Here is a 23,700-nt window from a genome sequence, read left to right on the forward strand (position 1 = left end):
CGTCTTATCAGTCTCAAATTCAAAGTTACAGCATGACAATTGCTGCCATTCTGTTGAACAGCGCTTGTGTAGGAATGAAGGGTTACGAACCGTTCTTTTTAAAGTTATAAACTTCACTGCGTGCCATAAATTCACAAGCGACTTCTGAGAGAGGGACAGAGAGCGAGCAGCAGTGGTCGACCATGTGACTGAAGAGAGAGAGAGCAGCGCTAGCAAGAGCAAAGCTGTGAATCACAGAGTTAAAATGTTAATTTCGGATTGATTTTGAAGAAAAAAAATTATTCTGCATTATCTTGTAAGCTTGTAATGTAATTGTAAATTGGACTTGATCAGAGGAGGTGTGAATATTTTCAGTGTTTCCTTTTCTCTCTCAGGACTCCTTTGATGATGGCTTGTACTCGGAGGAACCTTGATGTGATCCAGGAGCTGCTCTCTCATGGTGCTGACCCTCAGCTGAGGAACAAGGATGGCTGGAACTCATTACACATCGCCTGCAGGGAGGGCGATCCTGTGGTTGTACAGCACCTGCTTCTTGCTGCACCAGATGTCTGGAGGACGGAAAGTAATACACATAGGACGCCCCTGCACACTGCAGGTGAAGCATTCTTAGGAGGGTGTAGTTTTGTCTATGGACGGTAGGGACATGTTCTCACCAGTATTTTGGGAGGACAGAAATGTCCCTGCTAATATTTGAGCAAACCCATGGGCATTACCTTTGGAGTGAAGTCATTAGATCATTCTGATGTGCTTAACCTACTGAAAGAGAAGGGGTGATCTAAAGCTCACGTTATATCAAAAGTCATATTTGCTCCCAGACAGACAATGCTTAATATATTGTTGTGTTACCAAAATTACTTCACGCATCAGTGGCTATCTGCTGGTTATACTAAAATCTGTAGCTAGGAAAAATGTTTTTTCATAATTGTAGGGAATTTTTATTGGGAAAAATATTCAGTACCTTCACTGTTATGGGCCATTCACTTATCACACTTTAAAACACATGGAAAATGCCAGCCACACTGCTTTCTTCTTCTTTCCAAAGTGCTCGGTAGCTTGCGCTCCCATGGTGCCTGCCAACTTTTTTGTTTATTTAATAGAAATACAATTCAATACAGATTGTTGCATCAGTTGTATAACAGATGCCCCAATAAAAAAAAAAGTAAACATAATGTGCCAAAATAAGCATCAGTAAACATATAGCAGAACAAGAAAAACAGGAAGCACAAAGTGAACAAAATACCAGAGGTAAAATTATACTGATGTAAAACGGAAGAACTTGAAGAGGTCAGTGATTTTGGTTAGTTTTTTGTTAGATAGTGTGACATTGTTTGGAAGTACTTGCTCAGATCAGGTTGTTTAAAGGTTGTAAGAGATGGTGACTTTTTTTAGGAATTTAAGGTTATGAATGAAGAATTAGGCCAAGATAATTTGTGTTTAACAGCTATTGTTGTTCTTGAAGTGAGGGAGTTTCTTATAAAGGTGCTGTTGAATCTTTTGTCAAGGACAGAAATGCCATTAACAGAGATAGCTAAATGAATAAAGTTGTGTGTATCTGAAAAGGAGTATGCTAAACAAAGAATGCCAGAAGGAAATGCATTAACAACAGGGAGACACGGACCCTGTGCTTATCTATGAAGTACTCATATGAAAATAGAAGTCCATCATAATTAAACAGCTGTTTTACAAGTAAAACATTGTTTTTAAACCAATTTTCAAAGAACAGGGATTTGTTGTTGTAAGTAATAATGGCATTAATTAAGGAGAAGAGATATGAGGCGCTTGGCAGGCCCACCGCTTTGCTAAGTAGGATTCGACCATATAGAGATAAATCTCTGGCTAACCAGGAATTGAATTTCATTTCGACAGATGCAGTTACATCATAATTCCTAAATATTTCACTGTATCTTTTACTGGGATATTACACAACTCTGTTTTTACAATGATTTAAGAGTGAGAATCTCACTTATTTAAGCTGAGGTTGAGACCAGATATTTTAGAGAAGTTTTGCACAACAGATAAAGCATGAGAGACTTCAGTTTTACTTTCTAGAAATAAAGTAGTCATCAGCTAGCTGTGATATTTTTATTTGCCTACCATTAAGACTAATACCTTTAAAAGAATGCTGAGTTATTTATAAATTAAGAACTTCTCCTTCCAGTACAAAGAGGTAAGGAGAGATGGGACAGCCCTGGTGAATTCCTCTCTTAATGTTAAATCTGGGTGATGTGTCAAAGGGCAGTTTTACAGAACTGTTGTTACCATTAAGTTTTGATTGCTTTAATGAAAACGTTGTCATACCTAAAGAAATTTAAGGCATCAAAAATAAAATTGTGGGACATTGGGCCAAAGGGATTGCCATCAAGAAGATCTTTGTAGTCAACTAAATCGATGACTAGATGAATATTATTAGAGACATGCTGAACACTTAGGGGTCAGAATCCAAGAGCATTGCATTGGTGTTGCTCTCTACTCTGAGCGCAGTGTAATTAGGCAGGGCTTAAGGGGTAGTTTGGGGGGGGGAGTCTTGTCCCTACCAATGTTGACCCTTGCATTCTTACATCCCAACATATATTATGAATATTACAGGTGAATGGAGTTGTCACACCAGGTAAAAGAGGCTAACAGCAGAATAGGCTATCTTCTGACTTCAGGTTGATCTGAATATCTCCCAAGATCCAGGGACATCTCAGATTCTGAGAGTGCTCACATTTTTTTTAAATATGTGCTTTGATAACTGAAAAAAGTGTCACATTATAACTTCTGCTCTCTCTGTTGATCATCCAGCGATGCACGGCTGTGAGGAGGTTGTTAGGATCTTGCTAGACAGGTAGGTCGAGATTTTGTACGGGGACTACTTCCATCAGAAATATCATATATCCAAAGTCAAATGGAAACTGAAAGGGCAGCACTTACCTGTTCCTCATAACTAATGCTGAGATGCCCTTAAGCAAGGCCCTAATCACCTTATTACTCCATTGGGACTGCTCAGATTTAAGGGTAATTTGGTCTGACAGACCCTCACCTTTACTGGCCTTCTTCCAGATGTAGCTACAGTCCAGACAGCACAGACAGCTGTGGAGTCACTCCCTTGATGGATGCTGTCAGGAGTGGACACATCTCTGTGGCCAGACTGCTCATAGAAAAGCACCAGGTAGATAGCAACGCAAACTAGTAATGTTTGAGCACTGATGCAAAAATTCAGATATTCATGTAATGTCACAACCTGCTTTGTGTGTACTGTAGGCGTCTCCAACAGCAGCTGATATACTTGGGGCTCAGTCGGTGCACCACGTTGCTGTGACTGGTCAAGACAAGGCCCTGCGGTTCCTGGTGCAGGGCCTCAGCGTAGACGTGAACCAGAGAGCAACTGACATCCAGCTCACTGCTCTGCATTACGCTGCAAAGGTTAGATTAATGAATCCCAATCAGGGGTACTTTTGCCCCAGGTGGTGCTTCTGTAGTTCCTCTGGGGTATCTGGGCAGATCATTCATTCATCTTCTACCGCTTAATCCCTGAATGGGGTCACGGGGACGGCTGGAGCCAATCCCGGCCAGCAATCAGGTGAATGCAGGGTACAACGCGGACAGGTCGCCAATCCATCGCAGGGCTAACACATAGACGAACAACCACACACGCACTCCTATGGGCAATTTAGAGACACCAATCAACCTAAGCTGCATGTCTCTGGACTGCGGGAGGAAGCCGGAGTACCTGGAGAGAACCCACGCAAGCACGGGGAGAACATGCAAACTCCACAGGAGGGGACCGAACCTGGAGCCTTCTTGCTGTGAGGCAACAGGGCTAACCACTGCGCCACCGTGCTGCCCGGAGTAGCTCAACTAATCATAAAAACAGTATAAATTCCATTTTTGAATAAAAAAGTATCCACACGTTGAGTCAGCTGTAACACCTCAATTCCATTACTGAGAGCGTGTGAAGACTAGTTAGATGGTGAGCAGAGCAGTTGAACAGTTAGAATAGAATAGAATCTTTATTGTCATTGTACACAGTACAACGAAATTGGGTGCAAACCTCAGGTGTAGAGAAAAATGTGTCGGTATCAAAAACAAAAAACTATAAACTCACACTCAAGTGTAAAAATCACACTTATTGCACATTGACAGACATAACCTGCATAAGTCCATCTCCATATTGACAAGAATAAAATAATTATGTTAAATATGTTAAAAAGCTACAACAACATTGTAGGGTACAGTACAATGTCACATATTTACTAAGTAATGATAATGACATACTACATATAAGCTGAAGACAGTGTATTGTGAGGTGCGGTACAGTGTTGCCCACTTATGAGTTGTTCAGTGCAATTATTGCTTTTGGGTAGAAGCTGTTTTTTAATCTGTTTGTCCGTGCCTTGAGACACCTGAAACGTCTGCCTGAAGGTAGCATTTCCATCAGATGATGCCCAGGGTGGGACGAATCCTCCCAGATCTTTTGGGCTTTCTTGAGGCAGCGGGATTTATAAAGTTCCTCCAAGGAAGGGAGAGAGCAGCCAGTGATTTCCTGGGCAGTGGTGATGATCCTCTGTAGCGCCTTTCTCTCTGCCACTGTGCAGCTGGCAAACCAGACACAAATGCAATAGGTCAAAATGCTCTCTATGGAGCACCGGTAAAAAGACACAAGCAATTTCTGTGAGAATTGGTGCTTCCTGAGAACCCTCAGAAAGTAGAGTCTCTGCTGTGCCTTCTTAACTAGCTCCTTAGTGTTTGCTGTCCAGGTAATGTCCTCCTTTATATAGACTCCCAGACACCTGAAGACTGTCACCCTCTCCACATAGTCCCCATTTATGAGCAGGGGCTGGATAGCTGTTTTATTCTTCCTGAAGTCTATAATCAGTTCCTTGGTCTTGGTGGTATTAAGAGCCAGGTTGTTATCTTTGCACCATTTGAATAGCTGCTGTACCTCATCCTGGTAGGCCGACTCATCCCCCTCAGAGATTAGCCCTATCACTGTCGTGTCATCAGCAAACTTGATGATGGTGTTGCTGGAGTGGGTAGGATTACAGTCATGTGTGTACAGGATGTAGAGTAGGGGACTCAGTACACAACCCTGGGGGGATCCTGTATTGAGGTTAAGAGCTGAGGAGGTATGTGGGCCTACTCTGACTTTCTGGGTTCGGTCTGAGAGGAAATCCTTAACCCAGAGGCATGTAGAGTGGGGTAGGCCAAGGTCTACTAGTTTGGCCACCAATCTATGGGGAAGCATGGAGTTGAAAGCAGAGCTAAAATCTACGAAGAGTAGTCTTGCATAGCTACCCTGCTGCTCCAGGTGAGTCAGAGCAGTATGAAGAGCAATGGCCAGAGCATCCTCCGTAGACCTATTTGCTCTATAGGCGAACTGATGAGTGTCCAGTGTTGGTGGTAAGCAGGAGAGAATGTGTTTTCTCACCAATTTCTCAAAGCACTTCATGATGACTGGTGTAAGTGCCACTGGACAATAGTCATTCAAGCTCTGGATTGTGGGCTGTTTCGGAATAGGGGCGATGGTCGAGGATTTCAGGCAGAAAGAAATGGTCAAAAAGTAATGGATAAACACTTGAATAGGTAGGAAGAAAACAGGTAAATGGTGAAATACAGTAGCTAAAAGTGACAGATAATGGATCTTTGGTGAGATATATGAATGTATTGTCAATTGGTTGACTGGTTTCTGTAATCGGGGTAGGGGATTAGGGAGACCTGATTTCCCCAGGTAGAATTCTCCTGGAGAATGCTGATTTCTCTCTCATGTATACATGTAACCAGGTTTCTGATTAGCTTTCTACAAGAGCACACGTGCAGAAGACAAGCTCCAAGGTTTCTTGTGTGCATGTGACTGGAGAAAAACAGGAAGTTGTCACTGGCATAAACAGACAATTATTAACATGGTGAGCAGCAGCATAGACAAAGCAACTACAAAAAGCCAGCATTACTGGAGTGATGAAGAGACCTTAATAATGCTGAACATGATGAAAGAGTACTAATGTGATTTGCAAGTGAAACACGCTAGAGAGACTAAAATACGAACTTGATCGACCAGGTCCATCTTTGTTTATGGGAGTATGCAGTCACATAATTATGTCAGTCTTTACAGTTGCAGGCACACGTGAACAACGGGAGTATGCAGTCACATAATTATGTCAGGCTTTCCAGTTGCAGACACACGTGAACAACTTCTTTCTGTTTTCAGTGCATGCAAACAGTCATTGATTGGTAGAAGATAGTCTGTATTCTTTGACCCTCAACTCAGATAGAAGGAAGAGTGAAAAGAGCAACAAAGGATGGAGTCCTCTTCCACGATAGACATGATTGTGTCAAAGTAGACAAAGGCAGAAGTGGCAGTAATGAATTGGTAACAGACTTAATCAATTTACAGTTTACAATACCAACTGTCCTTCCTCATTTCAGTCTGTGTTTTTCAGGAGGGCCACACGTCCACTATAAAATTACTGATAGAGTTGGGAGCGAATATTCATGCTCGGGACAAAAAGGGAAGAACTGGTAAGCAATGCAAACAGACAAGCTTTGCACTGGTGCTGTTGGTGACCTTGTGAAATATTTTTATCTTTAGAGCCCCTGAAAACTTTTTTACTTCTCTGCATCCTTGGCTAAATAAAGGCAACAATAAAATTACAATTTGAGAGAAAAGTGAACTTTAGTATTATGTATTAAAAACTTAACTGTCAAAAATGTAGCTCTTCTACTTCATCAGACTGTTTGATCAGTTTTGATTGAGAGTGATAATAAGCCACATCCCCACATCATATATTGACGCAGCATTGACCAGGTAGAGAAGATTTGAAGATAATAGGTCCGTTTCACAATCTTTTACAGGTTTCGGTTGTTTCTGTCCTAATTTAATTGGCATCTGTTCATTTCAGAACAGGTGTTGTCAGTTATTGTATAGTTTTGTTATAATCCTCCTAAAAAGCATATTGATTTAAAAAATCTTTGAGGCTGATAAGAAGCTTTGATGTCTAAGATTTTAGAGTTAACTGTTGAACAGGATTATTTTCAAGTACAGCATAAGTACAACAGAAACCCAAAAGAAAAATGATGAATAAATAGGTGGATACTTTGAAAAGATGAAGTGATTTAGCAGCTGATTTCTCACATTTTAGATGCAGGATCTTTCTACTTTGAATGCACCAAAATCAGCTCAAATCAGTTTGCTTTAATCTGCCTTACCACAATAAGATGATATTCTCAGTGGTGAGCTACTTTGCAGGTTGTTTTTCATATGTGGTCAGGTAAAGAGTAGCTGTTAGTGACAGCAACTAGAGCTCCATATATAGTGTAGTAAAATGTTGCCTGGAAGCTAGGAAGTCAAAGAACAAAACAAAACAAAAACTCATGCTACAACCAGTACTGTGTCTACCACCCTCTCTTTTCTCAGCTCTTCACATGGCTTGCATCGGGCAGCATGCAGAAGCAGCCAGGACACTTCTGCAGCTTGGACTCAAAGATTCAGAGGATGCATCTGGCACAACAGCACAACAACTTGCCAAGAAACCAGATGTAGTTCAAATGTTTGAATATGGCCTACCAGACACGTCCTAAATAAACACTACAGTGACACTGAATACATGTTTACACTTAGTTGTGTATAATTAATTTAAGTAAAGGAAACAACCTGAAACACTTGAGGTTTTGTGGATTGCATTAAATCTTTACTGTTTAGTGACTTGACATGAATGAAAGTCTGGCTATGGTGTGTTATATTAGCATCAAGTATTATTAACTTAAAAAGTTGCTGCATATGCATATTTGTATATGAAATAATGTATTGAATGTAGATAAAACATTATGTTATAATGAAACTTTGCAGATATTTTCTTAAAACAAGCCGGTCACCTTTTACAGTGCCGTCAAGAAACCAGAAGCCAACGCTTGTATGACATCTGTCATTAGTTTGTTTGACTTCATGTACTGTAATCTGTAATCCTATACAGATTTGAGATTTGGGTGAGTAATACAAAGACAAACTTTATTACTGTCTCTGGGTTTACTAACCAGGTAGGTCAACCATGAAGCTAGTCCACAGTTGCACCTCAAACAGTAAATCAAGATTATGATGCACTATACATCATTGGTCTTAATTTGTTGGCAGAAATCTTGTCACAAGATGATAATGATTTCCTGCTAAAATAGGTGCTTCAAAATAGTTAAAATTAAGTGAATGTAGTGTAAACTGTATAGAGATTGCTTGGAATTTCACAGTAATAAATAACGATATAAAACTTTGAATACTACTTAGCATTTTAGGTTAATATGGTTTGAAAGCAAATCTACAAAGAAATCTTTTAATTACTTTCTGAAAATATGAACTAATGGTAGTGTGAGAACTTGAAAAAGAACATTAATATGGGAATGCATGGACTCTTTTGTACTTTGTCGCCTCCTCTACCAAGTGATTGACAGCTGAGATGCTCCGCCCTCGAGGCGCCTGACGTGAATCGCAACCCCTGCCCATTTCCAGCTCCGTAGATCTCCATTTTCTTACTCTTTATTCAGGAACAGAGGCGTAAAGACTTGGAAAAATGAATGAAGAATACGACGTTATCGTCCTGGGCACCGGGCTTACGGTGAGAAAGCACCAAACGATATGGTCCACAGCATGGAAGTGACCTGTTATCGACGCAGTTAGCCCTTGACAGTTTGGCTTTGAGCTAACAGGGCCTAATCAGTAGGGCTAGCACTAACTAGCTAACTTAGGGCTAACAGTTTTAATGGGAACTGTGAGCAGAGTAGTTAGCACTGTGCTATCTGCTGTCAGTTCCTGAAAAGAAACGATACCACAAGAAAAGTTCAAACTATTACTGTGGGGGTTAGTGAGTAATCTGTCGAATGTGAGTGTAAGAAACTCAAAATCGGGTACTTATCTGATTATTTTGAAAGTAAGCGCCAAATCGGGCAGCATTTCTCAGTCATGATAAGATTATAACGCGAATGATTGGTCCGTTAGGGTTAGCTTCATTTAGGCTAAGTCTTTAGCCTGCTAACGACGTGTCGCAGCTTCGTTGAACCATCTCTCGTGCACAGTGTCTGTTAATTCGGTTGTTGACTTAATCGCAGCGTGGGTGTAATTTCAGAAAAGGTTGTCCCTTTTCTGATAGGAGTAATAAGTCCACATTGCTAACTAACTTCAGCTATCTGAAGTTTAAGCTTAAGCGCCTCTTCGGACGGTGGCTTCCACAGGCTGGCGAGCAGTCATTTTTCGTAAGCGCAATAAAGCTAATTTTCGCAAAGTTTCATCAGTCCCAGCACTATTATTTAAATATCAAGACTTTGGGGAAAAGGGCGGACTGCTTATAGGAAATCGCTGGATTACTTTGGGCCTTGCAGTTGTCAGTCCGAAACTTTAGCAATGGGTTAAGTTGTAACTTGAGGGCGAACTTCATGTGTCGTTTTAACTTGTGCACGGAAAAGTCAAATGTGGCTTATCCAGTATAATGTGAGGTGGCAGTTTGTGAGCTATTCGCGTATGTGTACGGTTTGGTTAACCGGAAATGAATTTTGTCAGCATTAATCATGTCATAGCCATGGACAAAACTGCACTCGGACTTGCTGTCAGTTCTACATGGCTTAAGCATGTCATGGCAGTTCCGTGATAAATTTGGACTTTATTGCGGCTTCGTGTGGCACTAAATCCCTTGCATTTTCTGGACTCGTATTCATCTGCAAAAACGTCACTGTACAGTTGTAAATCAGATATCATTTGCAGCTGAACCCAACTTTTAGTTTCTGTGAAGTAATAAATATTGCTTTATAACAGCAAGTTACTAAGTGTTTTGCTTGAATCTCTAAACAGGTAGAGGGGCAAAGGCAGTCGAGCAGAAAGGGGGGTGGTTAACATTTAGTGGGCAGGGTGTTGGTTTAGTTCACATTTGGGTGTGGTTCCACTAAAGCTGAGGAATCGAAAGTAGGTGCTCTGCGGACCAGTGGAAGTGAGCGGTGGCCTAACTGCTAGCAAAATCCCCGCAGACGGAAGCTGGCGCGGTGCAGTGTGTTTTCGCGTGGTTTTAGTTCTATGCAAATCCTTTATTTCACGTTTAAGCTCAACAGCTTCTCCTTTTGTGCTACACGCTAGCACTGTTATGTCTAGTACCTCAACAGGTTACAAAAGTCTCTAATCAGAATAAATGGTGCTGTTCCAAGTTAGTCGGTGCAGGCTGGTTTACTCAACATTTTCAAGTTAACCCCTACTATTTATACACACGCTCAGTTTTGTGTCTTCAAAGGGAATATGATCTGCCCCCCATGGCACCTTGTTGTGTCCTTTTTAAATTGTCAAATTCACTCACCCTACTTCATTCGCCTTTCTAGAACAGAAATGATTAGTTAGACCTTTTGTATTTCTCTTATTATATGTTCTTGGTTAAGTAACGGGGGGTTGGGGTTGGGGTTCCCATCTGTGCACTACTAATAACAAGAGGGTAGTGGCTTAGCAATGGGAAACATTAAACTACCTAAATGCATTCTGGATCACTTTTAGCCTGAAGATGAGATAAGCAAGCAGGGCAGCATTGCAGTGGATGAAGAAATTGTGGCTTAAGGAGTATACATGTGCATTAGTCAGCTGTGACTGAATCAAAACCACCAGTGATGGTGGGGGAAAGTCTTGAACTTTCCATAGGAAAAATTAAGAATAGTGCAGTGAGAAGTATAGAAAGTAAAATGGCTAATTATTCTTACATTGTTCCATTGTCCAGTAAGACATGTGCAGCTGCTGCTTGCTTTGTACCCATCAAAAGGAGGAAATGTTGTTAAAGGAAAGGATACAAATATAATAATGACCTTCACTCGTAGTATAACAGTACAGTCATAACAGTCGGTTCCTCTGAAGTCAACAAACTCCTGTCTAATTTTATAATCTTGTCACATGTTTTGTATGTAAAACTTTGTGTGTAATGAATAGATGGATGCAGTGAAATTAAAAGTGCAGCACAGTAAATTACAGTTTCTTTTAGGGCTGACCCCTTCTGAAAGTGGATTGGTCAAGTCTTTAGTTGAGAGGTCATCATTTAACTGAGACTCTTCTAGTCAAATCTTTGGTTTTATTTTATTCTATTTTATTTTTTTGTCAGCCAGTGTACATTACAATAAAAGGTAGCCCCAGTCCCTGTTAGATATTCAGTTTTTAAATAGTTTTACAGGCTTGAGATTCACACATAATTATAGTCTTGAAGAAATTGATTTTCTTGATATACACATATCTTTATCTAAAACCCACAGATCACAACATGCTTCATGCTCAAAGTTTTCATCCCTTTTCTCTTAAAAAAAAAAAGCTTACCTGTAAGTCAACATATTAGATTATAAAGGATTTGTGTTGACTGAAGAATATCATAAAAGCAAACAAGATATGTTGTCCAAGTTTAGAGAATGGCTTGTGAGTGCAGTAAGCAAACTGGACTCAAAAGTGGACTTGAGTTGGTGGAACAAACTCAAAAATCTAAGTTGACACCACCTCTTTTTTATTATACTACATATACAAAAGTTACCATGGGTGGATCTTTAAAGGGCAGAAAACATAAAGGGCAGACTCTGAGCTTATCATCATCCTATAGAATCTTGCAATGAATTTTGTCAAACCTCTTTAGGGCTAATTTAAGTGCGGAGCCTGCAAAACATGCCGATATACTAAAAATGTAGTCTTTCAACCATCCAGTCAATGGGAAGTTAATTAATATCAAGAATTTTATCACCTGTAAAACAAAAAGTTATTTACATGATACAATGCTCGTGGAAAAGTGTGTATAGGGGAGACATCTCGCTCACTTAAAGAGTGTATTACTGAACACGGGTGCTATCAAGAGAAATGATATCACTAAACCTGCTAAACCTGTTGCAACACACTTCAATAAGTTAAAAGACCCTGTGTCATCATTAATTTTCCAAAATATAAACTAAAAACAGGACTGAAAGCGTAACAGTACGTAGTTATAGCTGACATAACAGCTCATTTGGTGAACATTTTTACTTTAGTAAAAAGTGGCTCTGTCATCAGGAATCATGAGATCTCCTTTAATTGTTCTGCTGATGATGTTCAGCTGTGCCTTCCCTTAAAAATAAACCGAACTGACATTCAAGACTGGATGGCTGCAAATTTCTTCAATTTAAATGAAAGTAAAGTAGAGTTGATACTTGTCACTCCAAATGCCACCAGCACTAATTCTGCTCCAAACCTGGGCTCCTCTGTAAAACTGTACATTTAGAATTTATATTGGATAGTGAGTTTAAATTAGACAAATTAACTCTGTAGTTAGGTCCAATTTTTCAGTTGAGGCTTTTTATCAAGGATTAAAACTTTGCTTCCCAGGAATATTTTAGAAGGACTTATTCGTGCTTTTATTTCAAGTCACCTTGACTACTGTAACTCTCTTTACGTATACTGGTGTATCCCACTTTTTGATAAAGCATCTCCAAATTGTCCAGAATGCTGATGTGTGCTTTTTGACTCATACTGGGACCATATTACTCCTGTCCTGGTCTTGCTTCATTGGCTACCAGTTTCTTTCAAGATACAGTTTAAGGTTCTTTTAATGGCTTTTAAGTTATTGAATGGCCTAGCCCCTGCTATCTCTCGGAACTTCTTATACTTTGCTGCCTCTTGAGAGCCCTTCGATCTGCTGACCATTCACTCCTAGTTGTTCTTCCTGTCAGGAAAAAATGCAGAGGACACTGGGGTTATGACTGAGAAAGTGCAAAGCTTTGAAACGACCTGCCCCTGCGTGTTAGCTTGGCCCCATCCTTATTTATCTTTAAGTCTTTGCTTAAGGTGCATTTTTATGTATTGGCATTTGGCCAAACCCCCCAACTAGAATTTTCATGTTTTGTTATTTTTTTTTTATTTTTTATTTTTTTAACACACAGGTGTACTATCACCAGTTTAGGCTGGACTGGGCTTTTGGCCTTTTTGTCAGCACCATTTATGTTACCATTGCTATGATGTATCCTTTTAAAACTTGTGTTCTTTATATTTGGTTTGATTGTTTTAGTTTATAGTCTTGTTTCAACTTCTTGTAAATTACTTGGGTCAACTGTTATGGTTTTTAAATGTGCTATATAAATAAATTCAGTGAACCTCTGGTGAATTGTAGCACTAAGATGCACATAGGAAAAAAGATGCAAGCACTCACGTCATCAACTTGTGTCATCAACTTATGATGCTGTCATGTTTTAAAAATGTGGCAGAGCAACAAAGAGACTTCTGCCTTAGCGCTGGTATTTCCTTGCAGAGAAAAAGAGAGAAAGCAGCAGCTGATAAAAAGAACTCTCACAACAAAACTATGACTTAAGATTCACTCAAAGGCTCGTAAAAACTGAGTTCATGCTCTTTCATTTGATAGGTCACTATTTTCAGTCAGATGGTGTATGTCTTCTCTGTGAGCTCTGATTATTCTGTGTCCCATGACAGTAGCTCCTCCAGTGTTTACAGTTGGTCTGTTAGCTTCAGCACAAAGGGCGCGTTTGTTTCAAGTCCCATGTAGCACTGGTCTGCGGCGAACTGAGTAACAGGAAACAGTGTTTCAAAAACAAGCAATCTGAGAAGAGGCATCCCAGTTGGTGTAAAATCTAATTAAGCTCTGTTACAAAATTTAAGAGGTGGGTAAATGTGTTGCGTTTTCCCTGCAGCCTTGAATGTGGAGCGCCCACCTCAGTCAGTGGATTTGATGATGGTTGACTTGGTGCAGTGTAGAAGGTGTAAGTCGTGCTGGTTACATTTCATTTTGAGGATTACTGAGCCGTGTGAAATTTCTCCGGCTCTGGTTAAAGAGAGGGTTGAGAGTTGTGAATAGACAGCACAACATAAGCTTTTTGTAGTCAGTCCCTATCTGTGCCCCATTTACCATTCTCTACAGGCACACCCTTTTATTAGAACTCTGCTGGTGATTGGGCATGGTCTGCAGCTGAGTGGTGTAATCTGATACTACATCACATCACCACCGGATAGAAATATAGTTTTGTAAAACATTTGGGCCCACGGTTTGTACAGGATGACTGTAGGTGACCACTCAGTGAAAGTAATGCATTACTTTTTGTTAGGGGTAGGAATATTTGGCAAACTCACAGTTCAGTTCCAATTCTTGGTGTCGTGATTCGATTCTGAACGAGTTTCAATTCAAAAACGATTTAATTCAGTTAAAAATAATAATAAGGGCAATGTATTTTGGCTCTTATCCTAGTTTATTGCATCATACAACTGATTTCTCCTGTGCCTGCTGAGCTTCTATTGAAGCTTAACAGAGTTAAGCTAACTGGTTCTGATGAGCATCAAAACCAACTACTTTACATACTGATACCCAGCAGTATATAAAGTACTTGAAGTTATAAGTATATAAGGTTATTAAAATTATCTCCATCTTTACCAGCTATAGCATCACAATAATGCATCAGTAATTATAATCCGATAGCATCTGAGAGCATCTGCCTCAAGCTGACTGAAATCAGAGATGACTGGCTTTTACAGTATGTTAATAAGCAGTGGAATGCAGGGTCGCTAAAGTTTGCAAAATGGGAGTTTCAAAGCATGCTGTTGATCTTGTTCCTCTGTTTCCTAGGAATGCATTTTATCAGGCATCATGTCAGTGAAGGGGAAGAAGGTTCTTCACATGGACCGCAATTCCTACTACGGCGGGGATAGTGCATCCATCACACCTCTTGAAGACGTGAGTTAATCTCTGACCCCTCTGCTTTAACTTTGCAAAAAAACATTCAATATTTGTTTAGTAACTTAGACTCAAATATGGCTTTCTTAACATGATGAACATGATGAACACCACTTAATCAGCATTGAACTGGAAGAGTATACATTCACTTTTACTTTCAGCTTAGCTAAAAAAATTTTCTCAAATACTGTTTCCTGGAAATGGTTGCTTTAGTAGTTACCTTGCTTTCTGGATGTCCCTCTGGTGTAAAGGTACATTCTTGTCTTTAGCTTGTATTCTGTCTCTCTATACAGCTCTACAAGTGCTTTAATCTTCCGGGCAGCCCTCCTGCATCAATGGGAAAAGGTCGAGACTGGAATGTGGACCTCATCCCTAAATTCCTAATGGCCAATGGTACGCTTAGTTCACTCACCTGTATATCACATGCAGCTTTAGCTTTTGACTTACCCTCAGATCTGTAGATATCTGCAATATGTCTGTTTACATCTTTTGATGTTTTTCTAGAAAGTCCATGAGCTTTAGCTTATTGGTTCTCCATGGTGAACACCAAAGGAGGGTTGTATTTCAGAAAGTGTTTAATATCTAAAATGTCTGTTTTTTTAATCAGCAGGGACCATAACACTTCACTTAAATGTTATCAGCATTTTATGTTTTTCTGAAAGTAATGCAGATACTTCTATCTTCTTTCAGGTCAGCTGGTCCGTATGCTGCTAATTACACAGGTGACTCGCTACCTGGATTTCAAAGTGATTGAGGGCAGCTATGTGTACAAGGCAGGCAAAATATATAAAGTCCCCTCTACTGAGGCTGAGGCTCTGGCATCTAGTAAGTTATTGCAAAATACATGGAAAAATTTGTTTCCTACACAGTAATTTTGTATTTGAAATCTTGAAATATTAAGCCAAATCTGGGTCCAATCCAAACTTAAATATTTGAAGTTTTTTTTGTTGTTGTTGTTGTTTTATATTTTGTTTTTTGGGTTTCACTCTCTGCTCTCCTGCTCCTTTTGCCTGAACATTATTCTCTCTTTACTTCCTCTCTCCTGGGCTCTATCTTCCATCCCTAATCTGTGTTCTAATAATTATATAGATTAATATATGATAGTTGGTTTTCAGTAATAGTTGTCTGTTTTTCTAGTGGTTGCTTTAAATTAAGTCCTCCACAATTTGCCAGTCTGATGCCCAACTGACATGAGCTGTGCGTTCAGTGTCATAACATGTCTGTTAACAGCTCCTTATGAAGGACAGCAAATGATGAACTGTCTTCACCAGGCTGACCAATAGCAGAAATGTTCTGGATGAAAATAGTTTTCATGTAGTGTTGTCTGGAGGAAATCAGCTTGTTTTTGTAGAGGCAAACTTAAAACATAAGGGGTGATGGTGCTCATGTACATGTCAGAGAGACATTCTCTAGGATGAGTTCTGTCTGTAATTTAAAAACATGCTCAGGGTGAATTGGTCTTAACTGCATCTGTGAATATGACTCGCTGTGTTTTTACGGGCTTCCTGGGCTAGTCACTGTGTTTGGCATTGTGGTGGTAAGGCTTGCTTTTTGCTCACTTTTATGTTGCTTTTGACATGGGTCCACTTAAAGTCTAAACTTTGTCTTCTAAAGGTCTGATGGGATTGTTTGAGAAACGGCGCTTCAGAAAGTTCCTGGGCTACGTTGCCAACTTTGACGAAAATGACCCCAAAACCATGGAAGGTGTCGACCCCAAGGGGACAACAATGAGGGCCATTTTCCAAAAGTTTAACCTTGGCCAGGAAGTGATAGACTTTACTGGCCACTCCCTTGCCCTCTACCGCACAGACGAGTCAGTGGTCTTCCTTGTTGTTTAAGTGTTATTTTCGTAATACATTAAGTGCACATGATTGTGATGCCATTTTAAATGGTCTCCATCCCTCCTCTCAGTTACCTGGATCAGCCTTGCATTGAAACAATTAACAGGATAAAGCTTTACAGTGAGTCTCTGGCCAGATATGGCAAGAGCCCCTACCTCTACCCTCTGTACGGTCTGGGAGAACTACCACAAGGCTTTGCCAGGTAGGGCTTTGTCCCTTTGATACACATGTCTAATATTTCTGTCTCTGTCGCTGCATTGTATATTGTGGAGTTAATTTTTCAAATAACATTTACCCAAGGACTTTAAACTGCTTGAAGTAGCTTCTGAAATTTCAACATTAGAATTTCAGATATAGCTCTATAAAACCACATAATTGCAGAAACTATTAATCCTTTTTCACTGTAGGAACTTACCGACCCATAACTGAACTTGACCCCTTGTCCCGTGTTCTGCTGAGATGAGTTCCCAGAGCTAAATTTTGGTATCCCATAGGAGGTAGCACTAAATCAAGTTTTAGGAACTGTTTAATCTTGGGTCGTGACAGTCTCGAGGTAAACAGAAGAATTACAGCATTCACACAGTACAAAGTAATCCACCAGGAATGTGTGCACGCATGTTGAGTTTTCATAAAGCACAGATGTTACCGTTAACATTCACAGTATATTTGTTTTGTTCAAGTGTCCGAGAGAACGATGACAGTGTGAGAGAAAGCAGCAGTGTGACTGAAGCAACAAAATGGAATTCAGCTACCATTAGTCTTATTGTTTGTACCTGTGCATTTCCTAATCAATTTCCTGTCTCCTGTGAATAAGGCTTGTTTCAGGGTCCTGGTATTGTGCATGCTGGCTCTCTGTAGTGGCTCACTCAAAAACTTAAATGGAGCAGTTATGATTATTATTATTCATTATATCTGTGTTAAAATGTCCACCCTGACTAGGATGTGTACCAGGACATTAAGCCTTGTGGCTGGAGTGAGTAGGTAGGTAGGTAGATCAAATTTAGGTGCCATTTACTTAGGTATAGGGTACATGTGTAATGGAAATCCTGAGCAGCTTCCTCAGCCAAGATTAAAATAGTAATAAAATAAACATATACAAAGCAGTAATAATAAATTCTTGAGGCAGTACCAACCAATACTACTTCAGTAGATCTAAGTAATAAAAAATACTTCTGCATAGAAATACTAGAACATACAAACACCTAATTTTTTAAAACTTTAGGTCATGTCTAAGATGATAATGTAACATAGTAGATAAGTTAAAAAAACAAGGAAAAGCATGCCATGGGCTCTTTAATGTCTTCCCTAACTATTCTTATGGCTACTGCATAAAAGCTATTCTTAAATCTAGTCTAATGTTGTGATCATACTCTGGTCTGCAGCAGCTCAGATTTGTATTTTGCATCTGTCACAGGAAGTGACCTGGATGGTGTTGATCTCTCGTGATGGCATGTGCTGGGAGGACATTGAAAAGAAATGTTGTCATTTATTTATTGTATATTTTGGTCATTTTAGTCCCGGTTCACAGAAAACTTGTTGATTCAGTATTAAACACAGTCTTGTGTGATATTATTAATACCGGGTAGTTTCAGATAGCTCACTACCGTTGAGCTCATATTTTTTGATAATAGGAGCTAACATCTCAAATGTGTTTCCATTCCAGGCTGAGTGCGATCTACGGTGGGACATATATGTTGAATAAGCCCATTGAGGAGATTGTGATTGAGAATGGGAAGGTGGTGGGAGTCAAGTCTGAGGGAGAGGTGAGCAATTTGTTCTCAATGTATTAAAACAGTTGTTGCAAAATTGAAAAGACAATGGCATTTGTAGTGTTGAAACAAACGGAACTCAGAGATGTACTGATTATTTTGCAAAGATGAATTGTATTTCACTTTGACTTCAATGCTAAATATATTACGTTATCTGATTATTTTCTAGTCCTCTATGTTTGAGCAGGTTATTTAATCTAAACACTGCCCATTTTCTTGTTTGATCTTATAAATGATTTAGCTTTATGATATAAATCAGCTCTTTTTATCCAGTATTATAAAGCCAGAAATGTCTGCACAGTCACCCACTATTTTATATTTCCATTATATTTCACTCCAGGAATTAAACCTGCTTCTTGTTGTCTAATCTCTGGCTGTGTTTGCCCACCACAGATCGCCAGGTGCAAGCAGCTTATCTGTGACCCCAGCTATGTTATGGATCGTACTACCAAAGTGGGTCAGGTGATCAGAGTCATCTGCATCTTAAGTCACCCCATCGCCAACACTGGCGACATCAACTCTTGCCAGATCATCATACCCCAGAATCAGGTCAACAGGAAGCATGGTGAGCACATGGGGGGAAATTGTCAGAAGTTATAGTATTTCATTTTTATCTTGAATAGAAAATATTTAAAAGGAGAAAATAAGGCTCTGTTGATGTCAGATGAAAAAAATATTAACCCTGTGTGACATTGTGACAGACTTTGCTCATAATTGTCAAACTGCCAGATGGCCAGATGTGAATTGTAGTTTCTCTCTTTCTAGACATCTACGTTTGTATGATCTCTTTTGCTCACAACGTGGCAGCACAGGGTAAATATATCGCCATTGCCAGCACCACAGTTGAGACAAATAACCCTGAGAAAGAGATCAAGCCAGCCCTGGACCTACTGGAGCCCATCGAGCAGAAGTTTGTCAGCATTAGCAACCAGTATGCTCCCACTGACATGGGCACTGAGAGCCAGGTATGATCAGTGAGCAAAGATGAAACAAGATCATATTGCCGCTGTTGCATGTTTTAGCTCATTTACAACAGTTCAGGTATTACTGTATATGACTGACAAATTTTCAGGATTATTATTATTTTTTTTTTTTTGCCATCACAAATGCACAGGTGAGGTTGTCAGCAAAATGCCCTGTGCAGAAAACTGTCATTGTTCTTTCCTTGCCCATGTAACAAAAATCATTTTCTTTGAGTTTTTGAAACAAACCAACCTGAATAATTACTGTGTATATAAGTGATTTGTATTTTAGTTTCTTTTATGAACTTAATGTCATTTAAGAACATTTTAGTGACTTCTATCCAACCTTGTTTTCTCCTCTATAGATTTTCATCTCCCGTTCCTATGATGCCACAACTCACTTTGAGACCACCTGCAATGACATCCAGGACATCTACCGGAGGATGACAGGCTCTGACTTTGATTTTGCCGAGATGGAGCGCAGGAAGCAGGACATCTTCGGTGACAACGCAGAGTAGATGCGAAGAGTCTGCAACAATCCTGATTATCCAAGACAATGCTGCCGACAACTGAAATCTTACAAAATTAGAAAACCTACACAAAAATGTACACACCAATGGGCCGGCATATGTTTAAAGTATGTGGTTTACCTAATGAGGAAGATAATGAACTACAGAGATGAGATTGTTGGATATGGTTTGGGGAGGGAGGAATGCTTTTCCTAATCACATTCAAATGGATGTTTCACTGGTTATGTCTAATATACAGTCATACCCTACATTAATCTGCTTCATCATGTTAAGATGATGCATAGTCCAAAGATGCCAAATAAAATTATAATTAATATTCAGTATCTTACAGAGTGGGGGGGGTCATTGTACAAAAGGTTTGTCAGAGATAGCGGTCTACTTGTGTTATTTTGTCTGCAGGTTTGTTTTTTTTTCTTCATGTCAGGATGAGGGAGAAGTGGCTGTGTATTGTGTGTCTGAATAAAATCGAGTAGTTGGGTGTTCTTCACATTCAGGCCCATCGATTGCAAACATCTGTGTGAAATGTCACCCCAGATATCGGCTCAGATTTTTGTAAAATAAAGTGGTTCATAGCTTTGTGGTATCATCTCCAGCACAGCCAGATCGTATACTTTAAGACAAGCCACAGGGTAACTGTACTCCAGCATAAACTAGCTTGAGTTTATATAAAACTCCAGCAGGGAAGTATTAGTTATTGTATTATGCAAAACAATGGAAAACCTGAGCATTAACAGCAGATTGATGGAAAGTATTTGTCTGTGATTGCTTAAGAAGGACCAAATGTGTACTGCAGTAATATTGATTTGATGAGAGCCCTGTAACATTTAATGTTTTGAACAACTGCTAAAAAACATGTTGGGCTCAAATGATTTCTGTACTGCAAGTTAAAAAAAGAAAAAGAACAGCGTGTTTGGCTTATTCTTTCTTGCGTTTTAGTTGGCATTTGTGTGTAGTCAAGAATATCCAGTGAATGTTACTAAAGCCTTCACAGAATTGAAGCCCCATATTTTTCAGTTAGCCCTACACTTTTAATAGGCGTTTCTAGATAGGAATACACCAAAGGACAACACATAATTCATTTATACATAAAATACTGAAATGCAGTCTCTATAATTGCATTCAGAAATATAGTAGACAACTACATAATATGCTGTTTTAATGTGTTGTATTCCACAGAGCTGGGAATCAGAAATAGCACAAAGATTTGTAAGTGGCAGCAGACGAAACCTCACTTGTGAACTACGATTCCTAGCATCCCCTGCTGCCCGATAGGGCAGAAACTAAGCTTTTCAAAGCTCTGAACCGGTTGCTTCAGAAAATTAATGGTTGTTTTGAAATATTTGAATCACGCACACTGGTAACATCTGCTGGTCAAACCCCTCTAAATACAATAGAAACTGCCAACGTGGTGATTCAGAAGACACCTTTTTCATAGTTACAGTATATACATTTTTATAATTATGTGAAATTTGTGTACGTGGTGGCAAATGCTTTTGTGACAGGAATAGTATTATCCGAGTCATTTTCTCAATACTGTGTAAAATTATGTGACAACAGTAAAGCTTATTGTTCTATTTATAGATACAGTATGTGTCATATGTAAGAATGGATTTATTTTTATATAACTTCAAAATGGGTATAGATTTTCAACAAAACTGGAAAGTGGGCCTACATTTTCTCATGAGGAGTGCTTGTGACTAGGCTATACTGTAGATGAGGGAGGGTTTTCGTTTTTGCCCTGCTTCAGGCCCATCATTTAAATCCTCAGAATGCTTAGAATGGAGGTGTCTTATCATTGATGATGTGTTAGGGAATTCCAGTTGTTGGTTACAAATGTTACATTTGACTAAATTGGGCTGCAAAAGCTCAAAATACTCCCATTCAAGTGACCTTGTTCTTTTTCTCACACCCTCCATCATCCAAATCAGCCTCTCCAAATATCAAATACGTTTTTGTCTCAGCTACACAAAACCACACAAAATCTGACTATTTTCACAGACTTTTATTGTGTTATTGGAACGTGGCACAACTGATGATCTACAAGTAACATGAATCACTGACTGAGGATCAGCCCAACCTTTTATTTGGTTATTCAGGTAGTGTAAACTGTCAACTAACTCAAGCTCCGCAGTTACAGTATATAGTTCTATGTTCCATAGGCCCCCAGCGGCGACCCGCCAAAACATGAAACGTTTCATGAAGCAATCACGTGACTTGGCCACGTTAATACACGCCCCAAAGCAGTCCTTCAAAACGGAAGTGTCACAAGTGGTTTGAAGCATAGACATAATATCATAATATACATAGACGCCGCGTTGAGCGGGTTGGCCCGCTGCTACGACACGTCAACGTAGGAGCCATATTGGAAGTGGCGTTCTGCCCCGTGATACAACACAAGTGAATGGACTTAACTTTATAAAACACATTTCTACCACGTATTATAAGTTATTTCCTGACATTTACCCATTCACACACGCATAAATATGTTTAGGAACCAAAACCAACATGTGCCACGTTGATGATTATAAATGTTAACTACTCCTTATATATTTAGCACAAAGGTAGGAACCAAACCGACATGTGTACTTTTCAGATGTTTTCATTAGTGTTTACAGCTACCAATTTTTGTAATGCTGTTACTGTGATAATAAGTAAGAGTTAAATATTGATTATTACATCTGTCTATACCAATTCCTGAAATGTACGGTAGATGTGTCTATGGGAATTAAAAGCACTGACGATTACAGTTAACAAATTTTGATTAATTGTTTTTATGTCCAGTGATTTTTAACCAATAGTGTAATGGGAAATAGAATAAAGTCTGCAAATAAAAAAAGACCATACATGGCTGGCTTTTACATAGAGCAGATATAGACTATATTTTTATTTAAAACATTACATGAGTAGACACATATTTACATTTATACAGCTGTATATGTAATGAAGAACATTATATGTCTATATCCATCCATCCATACACACATACATACAGCTACTGTCTGCGTGTGAGCTAAAACCCATTAAAAAAAACTGTTTTGCACAGTTTTTTTCGTGTGTTGCCACTCTGTAACTGAAGAGTGTTCAGTTTGGCAATGTGGTGCAGCCTCAGTTTGTGGAAGGCAGACACAACCAGTGACATCAGCACAAAATGGTGGTTGTCAATTCCAAACTGTGTTTCCTGAATGTGCCCCCCACAAAAAAAGACATCCTCTGAACCAATCTCAGCCCGGACAAACTGACTGATCAAGGCCACTTTGACGGCTTGTCGTGATGTTGACGGCCAAATGAAACGCCTAGCTGACCTAACCACCTTTACTGTGCCCTCAGAAGGAATCATCAGCCCTCCTTTGTTCTTTAGTGTGAGCAAGTGGTAGCTCTGATCAAATGATGGAGGTATGGCATCACTCACTAAACTACCGCGGCACATATCACAAGATAGGCATTTCAAAACTTGGCGAACAACAAACCCTGAAATATAAACAAGGGCATTGTCCACAAGGCTACCAAAGCGGGTTGGTAAGTAGCTATGGTCACACACAATGGTAGGAATGTTGGCAAAAGGGGATGGAAGCTCCTCAGTTTCTTCTACTTCTGGAGAAGAGGACATCTCAAAAGCAGACAGGGCCACAGTGTCATCCTGCACTACCACATTTCCTGATGTACTTGTAGACACACCACACCGCACCATCAGACGGCAGAAGATAGCCCGGAAGTGGCCTGCTGAAGTGTTGTTATTCCAGCCCCCTAAATCATACACACCACTTTTATATGTGTAGTCTTAGGTCAGATTTATGAAGAAATAATAAAATTGATCACAAAATTCCAAGCAGCACTGTATATGCCATTTTGAGACTGGCAGACTTTTTTTTTATTAAAAAGAGAAGAATATTATCTGAAAGGCCAAAAATAGTGTGGAACATGTATACATA

At 39.5% G+C, this 23,700-nt stretch overlaps 2 protein-coding genes across 3 annotated transcripts in view; both read left to right on the plus strand.

Moving 5' to 3' along the window:
- Positions 1-7,963, plus strand: part of ankrd16 (ankyrin repeat domain 16) — a 10,008-nt gene extending 2,045 nt beyond the window's left edge. Inside the window, exons 2-7 of one of the 2 annotated variants that reach the window (XR_002275078.1) lie at positions 375-595; positions 2,785-2,827; positions 3,043-3,151; positions 3,244-3,405; positions 6,406-6,498; positions 7,394-7,482. Coding sequence is in view for 1 of the 2 variants with exons in the window: in XM_020601503.1 (XP_020457159.1) it covers positions 375-595; positions 2,785-2,827; positions 3,043-3,151; positions 3,244-3,405; positions 6,420-6,498; positions 7,394-7,557 (778 nt within the window). In the remaining variant the exon portion in view is untranslated. Of the gene's footprint in view, positions 1-374; positions 596-2,784; positions 2,828-3,042; positions 3,152-3,243; positions 3,406-6,405; positions 6,499-7,393 lie in introns of both variants that reach the window. The other variant, XM_020601503.1, reaches the window with a different exon arrangement.
- A 441-nt stretch (positions 7,964-8,404) lies between these two features.
- Positions 8,405-20,673, plus strand: gdi2 (GDP dissociation inhibitor 2). Its single transcript, XM_020601427.1, has 10 exons — positions 8,405-8,582; positions 14,562-14,669; positions 14,963-15,062; positions 15,360-15,494; positions 16,284-16,482; positions 16,581-16,712; positions 18,174-18,273; positions 18,673-18,844; positions 19,045-19,244; positions 19,607-20,673. The coding sequence occupies exons 1-10, from the start codon at positions 8,538-8,540 to the stop codon at positions 19,757-19,759; spliced, it is 1,344 nt and encodes a 447-aa protein (XP_020457083.1). The 5' UTR covers positions 8,405-8,537; the 3' UTR covers positions 19,760-20,673.
- Positions 20,674-23,700: the final 3,027 nt, after the last annotated feature.

This window comes from Monopterus albus, unplaced genomic scaffold (assembly GCF_001952655.1).
Source record: "Monopterus albus unplaced genomic scaffold, M_albus_1.0 scaffold51.1, whole genome shotgun sequence".
Classification (NCBI taxonomy): Eukaryota; Metazoa; Chordata; class Actinopteri; order Synbranchiformes; family Synbranchidae; genus Monopterus; species Monopterus albus.

Bases quoted from the DNA above. Each gene is read 5' to 3' on its own strand.
- gdi2 (XM_020601427.1), top strand. From the start codon at position 8,538: ATGAATGAAGAATACGACGTTATCGTCCTGGGCACCGGGCTTACG. The intron at 14,670-14,962 runs GTGAGTTAATCT...CTCTCTATACAG, and splicing joins CCATCACACCTCTTGAAGAC to CTCTACAAGTGCTTTAATCT. The intron at 18,845-19,044 runs GTGAGCACATGG...CTCTCTTTCTAG, and splicing joins TCAGGTCAACAGGAAGCATG to ACATCTACGTTTGTATGATC.